The sequence below is a fragment of the Agelaius tricolor genome, unplaced genomic scaffold (genome assembly GCF_023055355.1).
Source record: "Agelaius tricolor isolate 1412-34295 unplaced genomic scaffold, bAgeTri1.0.p SCAF_22, whole genome shotgun sequence".
Classification (NCBI taxonomy): domain Eukaryota; kingdom Metazoa; phylum Chordata; class Aves; order Passeriformes; family Icteridae; genus Agelaius; species Agelaius tricolor.
In genome coordinates this window covers 14,515,141-14,528,435 of record NW_027269282.1, presented here as the reverse complement: position 1 = coordinate 14,528,435, position 13,295 = coordinate 14,515,141, and the positions used below count along the sequence as shown (strand labels likewise).

The following is a 13,295-nucleotide window of genomic DNA, read 5'->3' as shown; positions in this document are numbered from 1 at the left end:
GCCGTGGGTCCATTCCCCAGGCCTGCTCTGCTGCCCAAAGGTGGCCCCTGAGCAGTTCCCATTCCAGAATGGCTACAAGAAAATGCTGAGGCTATTTCTTCTGTCATCACCTGGAAACTTCGCTCACTTGCAAAGTGTCCTAATGTTCCTCCTTCCAGCCAGTTTACAACCTTCTTGCCCTCCATGCCAGATCAGACCTTGATCACAATTCACCACTGCTGAGCAGTTACAAATAGAATTTCCCAAACAATTCTGATACAAGTTCTCCTAGCAATGAGTAAACACACTCAAAAATAGGCCAAGTTGCCCTAGTCAATAAGAAGCTTCAAGATGATTGATTTAAGTGCCTGGACCTTGAAAAACTGCCTTAAAATCAGAGAGATTAGTGCAGGGAAAAAAGCTCCATACACAAACCCTCCTGAACAGCTGGGAGAAGGCAACCATTAGCAACTTCCAGCATGCTCTTGTAGAACTCCACATCATTTTAAAACGTCCTGTATTTTCATCAAGTCCAAATATAACTGTGATCAGATATTGTGTATGGGTGTGGAAATCGGGATGTCTTCCCTGGGTTCTCCGTTTTCTGGTCAGTTACTTAGGGAACTTTCCAGTGACACAGTGCTGTATAAATAAAAAAAGATTTCTCTAAAAAATATTAAAGGAACTAAAGGATAGTTCTCAGATAGAGAATCTGTAGGCTAAAGCTGGGAAGTGGCATAATTTGAAAGTAATGTGCAGCCTAGTATGCTTACAAATAGTTGCACTTCATAACTGCTGGCTATAGAGCAAGTTGGTCCTTTCCTAAAATGTCTTTACTAACAATCCTAATTTGTGGATTTGTGATGTCACTGATGAAGTCAGTACTGATTTTAATGACATGGGGTTTTTTTGCTGTCAGAAACTTGCTTTCTTCTAATTAGCTTTGCAATATACCTTAAGGATCTAAAGTAATTAGCATCAGTTGCTCAAGCAAATCAAATCTGAATCTCATTCTTCTTGATTAGCTAATCCTGAGGGATTTGCACCCTACACTTTTACTAGGAATGCAAATCTTCTTCCTCAGACAGAAGATTAATTAATTTTATTAATAATTTATTTATTAATGAAGCCATGTAACAGGTGATTTAAAAAATATTTTCATGGGGTGGGAGTATCACTTTGCCTCAGGGCAATGAGTTTTACATGGTTAACATCTTCCTAGCCTCTTCATGTATTTTGCAAGAAGGGAGAACAAAAGGGTACCATGAGATGCATTCAAACAAGTGTGTAAAATCTCATTTAGACTGAGTCTGAAGTTCAAAGAGTGTTAACACATCAGACAGCCTAAGCCCTTACAGAGAAGTATAAGCCTTGAAATATTTCTGCTGCCCAAAAGACTATGTGATATCAAAAAAAAAAAAAAAAAACAACACAATGGGATCCACTGACATGCTTGAAAAAGACTGCTCAACTGCTCATTTTCCTCTGTGGTCATGTTAGCTGACACATTCCTGCTGACATCACAAAATCACAAAATGGGCTGGGCTGGAAGGGACCTTTAAAGGTCACATAGTTCAAGCCTTCTATGATGAGGAAGGATGCCTTCAAATAGATCAGATAGTTCAGTACTCCATCCAACCTGGCCTTGAATACCCTCTTTTCTGGCTTACAGCCTTCCTCCCCAATTCTCCAAATATGCTGCCATCAGCATTAGTCACTTCCTCAGCTACCTGTTGGTGATTTCAGAAGCTCTAGAGGAACAGGAATCTTCTGCACAGATTATCAGCATCCTGCGGAGTCTCTGAAATATTATTAAACTCAAATCCCATACTAAGGCTTTAAGAGACAACTAAATATTAACCATGGAGTTACTGGATGTTTGTAAGTACAACTTTATACCAACCATAACTGAAAGTTTAAAGATTAAGTCCTAAAGTGGCAGAAAGTAGTTCAGGGTTGGAAAGAAGGTATCTTTTCCAGTTATACGACTGAGTGAGGACAGTACTGAAAAGACCACAAAACAACCCTCCTCTATAGAAGGCTACCATTGCAGCCAGACAACTGCTAAAATTCAATAAATCTCAACTTACTTAGTTTCAAGACCATTTGATTCCTTGGTTCTTAAATAACCTGTAAACCCCCTTTAGTAACCTCTGTGTGTGATGGAGGGTTTTTGATTCCATACCTTGAGGGGCTGACACTGGTAAAAGTGCCGTGTACCCACTACTTGAGCTTGTGGGTTGGACAGGAGGCCCACTTTAGTCCACAATATCTGTATCTCCAGGGTCACAGGAACCATACAACAGGAAGTGCAATTCACAGCCTGAAAATAAAATACACGCTAATCAATTTAATATAGTATTTCAACAGTGATAAAGGACCATTATGGCCAAAGTCTAATATTTTGGATAATACACGTAACAGAATCTGAATCAATCACTTCAGTACCATCTCTATAACTTCTGGTCATGTCAACCACCCATTTTGGAGCTACATACATCTCTTTGTCATCTCAGTTCCAATTAGAATTCGTCTCAGCTTTACCCCTTGGATTTCATATTCCACTTAGCCATCCCCCCACAGATTAACAATTATTACAATGCATTTGGCGCACAAACTTTAACCTTATTAGGAAATATAATAGGATATAAATATCCCTACGAAAATATTCCCTATTCTGGAAAAGCAGAAGGGATTATAATAATAATAATTAATAGGAAGTAGCCAGCTACTTTCAGTTCCAAAAGGCTGTCAGAAAATTATATAACACTGGATTCCGCAATTAACTCTTTTTGCCCATTTAAATAGCATGACCAGGATTCAAGAGATAGGAAATCTGTCAGGGTTTGTTGGGTTTGAGGTTTTTTTTGCTAAGTACTCTAATAAGATGAACATGAACCATAATGACTGCTCTCACATATTAAGACCCCTGAGAGTCATAGGTTCATTATACAAAAAAAGTCCTGATAACCCCACCTCCCCGAGGCAATACAAAGATATGAAAGGAAAAATATTTACAGTTAGTGTGTCTGCATTCATATTACCTCCACACTGCAGTTCTCAATCAGAATGGTCATCCACTCTTCTGCCTGGGTTGAATGAGCACTGCCAGTTACAGCAAAGTCTTCTGTTCTGTTCATCCCCTGAAAAGCCTTGTATAACTTGTGCTGTATGTAACTACAGTTACTGTCTTCCAATATTGGGGATAGGCTGGAAATGAGAAAAGAACACCTTTAAGAAAGTGATTTCCAGGACAAAAAAAAAATCCAAACCACTGTCAACATCCTTTCTTTGCAATAAGTATTATTTCTTCTGCTCTTATAATGAGTCAACAAGTATTGGCATTAAACAGATGCAGTTTCAATTCTTTTAGCAACAAGAAAGGAGAAAAATATGGCAGGGACAATGATAAGGAAAACTGACAGCTCTTCAGCCATCTTATCGCATCAGTGGTCCTACACTTTCCATGTCAAAGGAACAATCTAAATCATCAAAACCACCACCTTTCAAGATTCACTCCTCAACTCTACTCTTGCCCAAGACGTATTGCCAGACTAGAGCCTCAAAATGTCCCAGAAGACCTTCACAATGTTCAGATTATTCTAGCAGTCCACCATCTTTACTATATTCATGTTCTCTTAGGAGTTTGTGAAAGATCTGTAGAGAAACACTGGTGACCTCAGGGAAGGACCTAGGCTCCACAGAAGTACATGAGAGACTACAGAAAAACATTCTGAGTCCACAACTTCCAACTGTGGGAAAGGATGACTGCAGAGTGTGTTGTTACCTGATTTTGCAGCCTGTTCTCATATTCCTTCCAAACTGTACTGTGTGCCTGAGGAATTGTGAACAACTTCCATCACTTTCACTCTTTAATATGCTCATCTGACAGACTGCATATCAAGAAGCCAAACAAAAGTATAAACAGACAACATACAACACTCATCTCATTTAACAATCCACTCACCCCATATTCCTCCTTTTTCCTATTAGGGCACTATAAAAGTACAGACAGTGCAGTAACAGAAATCAAAAAAAACCCCAGTGATAAACAAAAACTCATAGCAGAAAAAGGATACATGTTGCTTGGCACCACTGTTTGCAATCAACAGTGGTGCTCCAGTGATATAGCCAGGGTTTCCGCTTCTAGGCAACATATGAGAAAGAGTCCTGGTCTACAAAGCGACAAAGAGAAGAAATAGAGGAAAAAGATGAAAAAATTAGCATCAATGACATCCATTCATCTCCAAAGATCAAATTTGTATTCTCAAAAATGTAGATGTAAGCTGTTTTTTGAATGACAGATCATTATACACTACTTAAACTATTTGTTTCCAAGGACTCTTTCTTACCTGGCCAACTTAATTTGCAGTCCAGGAGGTAAAAAACTAAATGTCAGTATCCTGAAATGTGGGTAATACCAGGAAAGCTCTCAATACAATGAATTGCTATTGCTCAACATTTGTCTCTGAGGAAGTGAACAGATCAGTCAGGGCAATTCTACAGAAGAACTGCAGAACAAACCCTGCCTTGATCCTGATTCTTAGTGGACCATTCTACTTCTAAATGGTTGTATGGCAGTCTGGGCATAACTTCAACAAAATTGCATTGCACACTTACCAACCCCTGAGGTCATCACTTATTCAATTTTACATTGAATTACATAAATCATGGGACATGATTTATGTGAACTTAACACACATTAGTATTTCCCAGATTTCCACCCCCCTCAAAGTAACTTTCTTTCCTGCTGCACAGGCAAAAGTGTTAAGTACCTGGAATAAATTTAGTAACTTCTTTCACAAACACTAAACACATCACATACAGCCTTAGCTTCAACCCTTTCCTTCACAAGGCCAAGCTGCTGACTTATCATCTTCCCTTCTACCTCAACAAGCAAACAAATAAAAACAAAAAATAACCCCCCTCCAAAAATACCAAAGTCAAATCCCGCAACAAAACAAACAAAAAACCAAAACAATACCCCCAAAACAAACAAACAAACAACCCAAACAAACTAAAACAGTGCCAAAAAGCCCAAAACCAAATAAACCAAAAAAAGCCCCCAAAATCCCACCCTCAAAAAACCACCAAAAACCCCCAAACAAACAGAAAACACCCAAACAACCACCAGACCAAACCAAGAGCAAAAATCATCATATAAAAAAATCAGCTCCTTGAAATTTTTGCAATGAAAGACTGCATGCTTGTGCTGAGCCTGGACTTTTCTACTAGCATGCTTTATTTGAGACCAGAAATGCCTCCCCTCTTCAATCATCTGTACCCCAGGACTCTGTTACTACTATACCACAGTGAAACTGCTCTAACCCCTCCAGGTATCTTCTGTACAAAAATTAATCACAAGCTAGACTACAAACTTGGTAAAATTCCAGGGAGGATGGGGATACTAACCCAGAAGTGCATGGTGAAGTGCTGCTGCAGAGAGGATCTGGAGTTCACAGAGATGTTGCTGACTTTGAACTGGACAGAAACACTCTGAATCCCACTTGTGCCACTATATTCTATCTCATAGATCACCTGAAAGTCCAATGTAGAGAATAATAGGAGACAGAGTAAGCTAATTGGGCAATGGCTTGAAGCTTGTGGTAAGCTGCTCGAAAAGGAAAGAAGATTCACATACCTCAGAAACAACATTGACGCATGTACTGTCTTTCATGTGGGGAGCTCCAGGTGGTGAGACTGCAGTGACATTTACCTGGAGACAGTAAGCACATTAACAATCAGTAACTGTTTAAAAGGAGAGTGCACTTTTTACTCTTTTTCACTGCTTTTCCATCTAAGTCAGATTTACCTCCTTGCTGTGATCTGGGGGGCACATCACACTGCTCCAGATCCTCAATCTTTTTCCAGGAAAGTAAGCTACCTCCATGAATTTAGCCCTACCATTCATTCAAAAATACACCCTTATTATGTCCTTTTTTTCTATAATGTCTTACTTTTGTCAAGAAAAATCTTGTCTTGGACACAGCACATTCCCATTTTCCCTTCAGAACCAGAAATGAGACTGACCTTCATGGATGGCATAACGGTGTCATTAATTGGGACCTGGGGAAAAAAAGCAAACCGTTTTACAATTCCAATAAAAAGTGAAGTAAATTGCTGTGTTTGTGACTAAAGCCATAAAATCATTACAAAAGAACCTGAATAGTTATTGTCAAAATTACTTTGTTTATTCCAGATGTGTAAACGTCATCATTTTGCAATTTATAAATCACAGACATAGTTCACAGAAGGCATTTTAAAATACCAAAAGACAAATTTAAGCTTGGCCTAGTTAATGTCCTGCAGAATGCAGGTACTTTTAAGTGCCACATCTCTGATCCATTCCTGAAACTCCATCTTCTGCAATCAAATACTTCAGCCTTCAGTTAAGGAAAAACTGTACTTTGGCAACAGTGACAAAGAAAGTCCTGAAAACATTAATTAAATCTGATCAATAGACTATTCTCTACTAGTTAAGTAGATTTAGATTTCCAGTAGAAGGGTATACTGAGTCATCAGCCTTAATATGTACTCCTATTTACAATGTTGTTTCCTCTTGGAAAACCAGAAAAACTCTACAAGCTGAGAGGAGACATTTTCATATAAGCTTTCAGTAAAACGAGTGGGATGAACCCAGAACAGTAGACTGGTTACTTTGAATTTATTGTCAGGATAAATAGTAAAGAAATTGATATGGACATAAATAAAGCTAATATTAATAAGGGGGCATCAGTATGATTTTAGAGATACCACTTTATGTAAAAAAAACCACCCTAATTCTTTACTGAGAACATGTACTGCTTGGTTGATCAAGCTGATGGAATAAACAAGATATACTTTGATAAACAATCTGTTTAAAATGCGAGAGAATTTTAGATAGGCCATTAGAACGATGAAGTATCAATGAAGTACCTGCTAAATACATTAAGAATTTGCTAATAATGGAAGTTTATTGGAAAGTAGTTTGAAATGAAGGATTACCACCAGTCATTACATTTTTTACAGGTTTCCTGTTGTAGCACAGCATCCCCGATGTGGTGATAATTAGCATTGACTCTATGATTCTAGAAGGCTGATCAATCACTTTATTATACTATACTTATTAAGAAACACATCGTCCTTACCAACAGTCAGATACAGTTTTTCTTAATTGGTCCTTGAATCTAAACACTATCACCATTGGCCAATTAAGAAATCACCCTTTGGTAAACAAATCTCCATAAGACATTCTACATGTTCACAACAACAGGTGCAGCAAGTGAAGATAAGAATTGTTTATCATTCTTTTCTCTGATCTTCTCACAGTCTTCCCTGGGACTATGCCTGGCAAAGTTGTGCCTGCTGCTCTCTGAGGCCAGAGAGCAGCTACCACAGTTTCCCAGCAAGAAGGCCTCAGCAATTGGGAGATCAGGAATGACATACCAAATGACCTTCAGTTTTACAGTTATCTGAAGTCACAGTGGAAGGCAATGCAAAGTCAAACAACTCAGATTTTGACAAAAAGCAAGAAATTTGAAATGCACCTTTAGCACAGTGAAGTCATGGTAGTAGGAAGCAGCATCTAGGGCAGGGTCAGTCATGCAGCTCTTGCTCAAGTTGGCAAAAATCCGAGTACAGCTTGTGCTTTTACTGTCCAGGAAGCCTGCGTGAGTTAAGACATGACAACAGATAAAACAGAAGCAAACCACCCTAAGATATTCTTCCCCCTTTACTAACCAGCAGGATTCCCATCAACACAAAGTCCACTGGCTCCCATTTTTATTGGCTGTCTAAGCACGCTCAATACAGATGATGAATCAAAGTAGATGAGGATTGGATCACCAGCCTGAAAAGAGAAATTGGAGAAATCACAAAGTTACAGTGGAATACTAATGCCAAGGGCAAGAGACATATCTATATTTCTCTGTGCACACCTGGTTTTGTCTAAAAGGTTGTCCAACCTCTTAAATACAAGGCAACCGACCAGAAATACTTTATACGCTAAGGTATGGAAAGTACTGAGAGATAAACAGTTCAACAATGTGCTCTGGTAGCCAGGAGGGCCATCTGTGTCCTGGGTGCATCTGGCTCAGCATCACCAACTGCTACCAGTCTGCTCTGCACCATGGTGTGGCCTCACCTTGAGCCCTGAGGGCACTTTTGGGTGCCACAACATAAGCCATAAAGCTGTTGGAGAGCATTCTGGGCTACAAAGAGGGCTACAAAGATGGTGAAAGGTCTCCAGGGGAAACCACACAAGGAATCACTAAAGTCACTTAGCTTGTTGAGCCTGGAGGAGACTGAGGGGAGATCTTACTGCACTCTGCAGCTTCCTCCCAAGGGGCAGACACTGATCTCTGCTCTCTGCGACAAGGGATAGGACTCAAAGAAACTGCTGGAAGTGTGTCAGGGGAGGCTCAGGCTGGATATCAGGAAAAGGTTCTTCCCCAGAGGGTGGCTGGGCCCTGAACAGGCTCCTCAGGTAATGGTCACAGTCCCAAGGCTGACAGAGCCCAAGAAGCACTTGGAGAACACTCTCAGGCACAGGGTGGGATTGCTGGGGCGTCCTGTGCAGGGCCAGCAGCTGGACTTGATGATCCTTGTGGGTCCCATCCGACTCAGGATATGCTATGATCCTATGATAATATGACTTCTAGGTACAAAATAAGAATCTTTCCATCTGTTCTCATTAGACATCATTACAGAGAGGCTTAGTAAAAGCATATGTGCAAATTGATTGCTATTTTCTTTCAACTCACACGGTAAAAAGCAGAGAATGATGGCTGAACTTGTGATGGTGCTAAGAAAGAGTGCCTGCCATACTTCTCTAAGAACTCCGCAAAATCAGATTCTTTGATATCCTGTGGCTGTTGGAAATAGTTCAGCTTTGCTAGATTTTGAAAAGAGAAAAAAAATAAATCCACCAATATTAAGTTACTAGAGAAGATAAGGGTAAATACTGTGCCAATATTTTTAAAATAAATAACTTTAGTAATTGTAAGCTACTTGGCGCCTTATATTAATTAATAATGGATTATACTTATAATAGGCTAGTTATACTTGTAATAGGCTAATATGATCTACAAAACAGGATGATATCATGAATACATTTCATAGGAAACAAGTATTAATACACAAAGCGACTTTCCAAAAAGCATAAGACTCCTTAACAGCTATATTAATATGTGCTGTGATTTCCATGAGATGCCCATATTAGACACACATGAAATCTGAATTACAAAATTAATCACCCATTTGTGAGTTCACTAAAAGCAATATTAAATGTATTCAAAATAGTTAAGTAAAACTGGTAATTGGTAAAACTCAAGATAAGTATGAATAGACAATAGGCATCCTAAAAAAAACCCCACACTTCCTATTGGTATCCTCTTATAATTTCTTTGCTCTTCCTTGTATGCAAAACACTCCAACAAAATCTGTAAAGAGCTGAAAGCAGGACAAGATAATAAAAAGCTAACCTTGTTTTGACCAGCTGTTGTACCTGTTAATCTCCTGAGCCCCTCTCAACCTAAAATACTCAAAGATTTAGGTCAGAAGCAGATGGAACTGTGGGTCACAATTCCCGGACAACTCAAAAAAGAAAATGGTAAGTGTTCAAATGTGAGACCACAGCAATTACACTGAATGCCAGGAACTGGACATTGAATCACTCAAATGAAGTACAATGTGGAAAGCAAAAAGAGAAAAGAATGTTAATGGCATATCCTACAGTATATATGATTACCAATGGAAAAAATCACCACCAGTAGAGAAGAAAGGATGAAAATAAGCATATATAATAAAGAATCCAAGACACAATAAGAAAAACACTTTCTGAAAATTATAGTAGTGGGATACTTTAAACGTCAACCCTTATCTGCTGCTCTATGTGTAGCCAACTAGGTACAGTATCTCAGATACATAAGCAATTAATAAAGACTTATTTGTGCTCAGCCAGAAACCCTACCCTTAATAATAGTGCAATGATCTTTGTCTTTGGTGATCAAGATCCTGATTCACTATGGTCTCTCCAAAACTGTAACTCTAGTCAAAATAATTAGCAACAATTACAACATGTAGTTCAAAAAAATATTCCCTAAGCGGAGGCAATCAAAATATGCGAAAAGAAAGATTGCTTACAGTCATCCAACTGCACACAGAACAGTGGATCTTGTCCACCAGGATCAGAAACGATGTCTGTAGAATAAGGGGTATTACTTCTGAAAATTAGTGACTTTTCCACACACACTTGACTCACAGACCTGTAAAGACAAGCCCCCAACCCCACCCAGCAAACTATAAAATTGACCATACTTGCATAATTTCATCTTTTACATTACATAATGTCAAGAACGCAACACAGTTTTATTGGATGAAAATAAACTTTTCATCAGTTTAGATGAGCTGGTTTACAATCTGCATTGATAATCAATTACAGAAAGCCTCTCTTGTCATTGTAGTAACTTTGTGGACACTCGGTTAGTGTAATTAAAAATCACTCTAACATTTCCTGGGAAAAAAAATGATTAAAAAGAAAATCAGTGCCCATATATTACAGTTCCTCTCGGTCCTCATCACAAGGCCAATCTGCAAAGACAGATTTTACTCTCCAATAGCTGAAACCATCTTCCTCATTGACAGCATCTTGCGGTCTGTACTTGTTTGAGCGTCTCCTTACAGCACTCCAAAGCACCTTTTACTTAAACCCGGACTTCCCAGCTCCCACCTCCAACTGTCTCATTACGGAGTAACCAAGCCTCCCTTCATCTCGGCCACTGTGCTGTCTGCCCCGGGAAGCCTTTCCCAGTCCCCGGCCCAGCGCTAAGATGACCCTGGGCCCGGGGGCGCGGCAATACCACCGAGAAGCACAGGCAGCCAAGCCACAGCTCCCGCCGGGAGCGCGGCCCGAGCCCGGTCTCCGGGCCCGCCCCGGCAGCGGCAGAAGCCCATCCCCTACCCACCTGCTGCCGCCGGAGCGCTGGGCCGCGCCCGCGGGGCTGAGGGCAAGCAGCGACGCCATCAGCAGGAGCCGCAGGGGCACCGCGCGGGACCCGCGCATGGCCGCCCACCAGCGCGGCACACCCCGCGGAGCCACAGCGCCTGCGCGGCACTAAGGGGCGGGGCCGGGCCGGCGGGGCGGGGCGGGGCAGTGCTCTTCTAAAATAGCGTGTTTAAAAGAGTTAATTTCAGGTAACTGTAGCTACTCTATGTTGACAGCTACTAGCAATTATCTACCATTAATGAATTCATATTATGTCAGAATGACTTTGCTAAGAGCAGTTGTGTCTAACATTCAACATGAGCTATCCTATTCTGCGATCATTTATATAATTTATATTAAATTATAAATTGAGTTGGTCACTAAATAATCACTGCTTTACTTTACGTTAGAGTGCATAAATTGGTCTGCAGAGCTGCCTAGGTAAAAACACAGTGTTTCACTAATTCTAGACTTTGTATCAGAAGCATTTCTACCCAGTGGACCAGATGGGAGAAGATTCTTAATTTTGACGTCATGAAAATTTTTCCCAAACAACTGCCAGAGCTTAGTTAAAATTCCACACAGATAAGTCCTGGAAGAGTTTGGCTTTTACAGTTGTATCTTTTAAATAAAAATATTTTTCGAGGTACTTTTTATGAGGTTCTTTTTCAGGCAATATCTACCTAACATCTGAATCTGACTGGCACAATATAGTGGAGATTAAAAAGTCAGTATGCATTTAAGGAGTCAAATAAGCCAGATTCATGAAAGGAAGCATGCCAAAGGTCTTCAAAAATGCGGGTACTGTGACGGGCCTGCTCAAGTTTGCTGGTTTTAAGCTGTTGGATACTTCAGGGATTCCTTACTCTGGAAACATTGCAATACCATGTTTGAAACTCTTCCTTAACCTTCTATTGCTCATGTCTGTCAAAGGAAAGCTCACTGGCAAGGCCTTTGTTTTGATGTAGTTTCATTCCTATGTTCAGTGTGTACTAAATTTTCACCAGAAGCAAAGATGGAGAACAGATACCTTAAGCCACTACATTTTGGCAAGTAAGGACAGCACAGACAACAGAGTCATTGTGCTATTGGATATTTACTTATCATTTACTGTCTTTCATTCTATATGAAATACACCCACTCCTCAGTAGATTAACTGTTTCAGTGATTTTGTTATAAGTGCTTTCTAGGAACAAGTGATTAAACCTAAATAAAACAAAAAAAATCAAAAGATTGATTTAAACTTTTATTCAGATTGATAATGGAAAATAATAATACAAGTTATGTGATCATGATCAATTTCTGAACAAAAAGAATAAGATGCATAGTGTCTATAGGTAATACTTCCAGTTTGTCTAAATCTCTTTGCAACCTTTTGTTTCTCCCCTTCTTTACCCTTTATGTGCATTCATGGCTCTACATTAGTATGCAGCTTGGGAATAAACAGAATCTATATGCCTAGTCTCCTCAGGGTCACACACGAATTCCACGGTATGTAATGAGAAAGAACAGCACTCACAGTACAGATAATGAAGTTGGCCTTAAGCTGCTTCAGGGCAGAACAGAAAGAAAGGAGCAACAGGTGAGAAAATGTTACGGAAAACTGTAAAAAAAACATAAACATTTTAATGTAAGAAATTTTTTGTATTTTCTTACATGTTAAAAAAGCACACTGCATCAAAGGCCTTTGAGAAGGACAAGCATGTAACACATGAAATGAGATGTTTGAACCTGGAAATCAGAGTGCAAAAGAATCAGGAAGTAATTATAATAAAAAAGCAGATGGAGCAAACCAATTGTTCCTTTGACATCTATATAATTCTCATTAGAAAGTATTTGGTCTGTACTATTTCTCATTCTCTCTAGACTCACCTTGCCTTTAGGAGGACTGGAATCAGGCATGTCATCTAGTACCTCATCTATTCAAGGAAAATAAAAGAAATCCTGTAGAAGGCAAGTGGAGTGTAAAGTAATCTCCCTGGTGCACTTTCTTTTGACCATTTATAGGAGATGCTCTATTTTTAAAGTTTTTACTATGTGGGTTAATATGACTACTTTAATCTCTCATTTGTACAGACATGTGACTCTAGTGGCAGTAAAGGTCACAGACCCTTTACCAGAATCTACCAGCAATTTGCCACTGGTCTCTGTTTTATAAAGTATCAGGAGACCATAACTGTTGTTGCATAGCAAATGGGAGGACAAATACCTATTTCTTAAGTTTTCAGATTTGGATACCAGTCATTCTATATTGGGTTATGATTTTAGAAAAGTCAGAAAGCTTAGTGAGGCGATATATGACCATCACCCAAATATACAATTATTATTTTTTTCTTTAGCCAGTTCCTTGATT

The 13,295-nt window shown here is 39.5% G+C and overlaps 1 protein-coding gene across 9 annotated transcripts in view; it reads right to left on the bottom strand.

Annotated features, from left to right (window-relative positions):
• Positions 1-11,060, bottom strand: part of ALDH18A1 (aldehyde dehydrogenase 18 family member A1) — a 47,214-nt gene extending 36,154 nt beyond the window's left edge. For 3 of the 9 annotated variants that reach the window (XR_011682202.1, XM_071446374.1, XM_071446375.1), the window contains exons 1-12: positions 10,923-11,057; positions 10,102-10,223; positions 8,721-8,851; positions 7,699-7,807; positions 7,506-7,624; positions 6,010-6,045; positions 5,621-5,695; positions 5,392-5,517; positions 4,059-4,154; positions 3,767-3,864; positions 3,024-3,189; positions 2,165-2,302 (exon numbers count right to left, since the gene is read on the bottom strand). Coding sequence is in view for 8 of the 9 variants with exons in the window: in XM_071446374.1 (XP_071302475.1) it covers positions 2,165-2,302; positions 3,024-3,189; positions 3,767-3,864; positions 4,059-4,154; positions 5,392-5,517; positions 5,621-5,695; positions 6,010-6,045; positions 7,506-7,624; positions 7,699-7,807; positions 8,721-8,851; positions 10,102-10,223; positions 10,923-11,020 (1,314 nt within the window). In the remaining variant the exon portion in view is untranslated. Of the gene's footprint in view, positions 1-2,164; positions 2,303-3,023; positions 3,190-3,766; positions 3,865-4,058; positions 4,155-5,391; positions 5,518-5,620; positions 5,696-5,936; positions 6,046-7,505; positions 7,625-7,698; positions 8,852-10,101; positions 10,224-10,922 lie in introns of those variants that run through there. The other 6 variants (XM_071446377.1, XM_071446379.1, XM_071446378.1 and 3 more) reach the window with 6 other exon arrangements.
• Between the last annotated feature and the right edge of the window lie 2,235 nt (positions 11,061-13,295).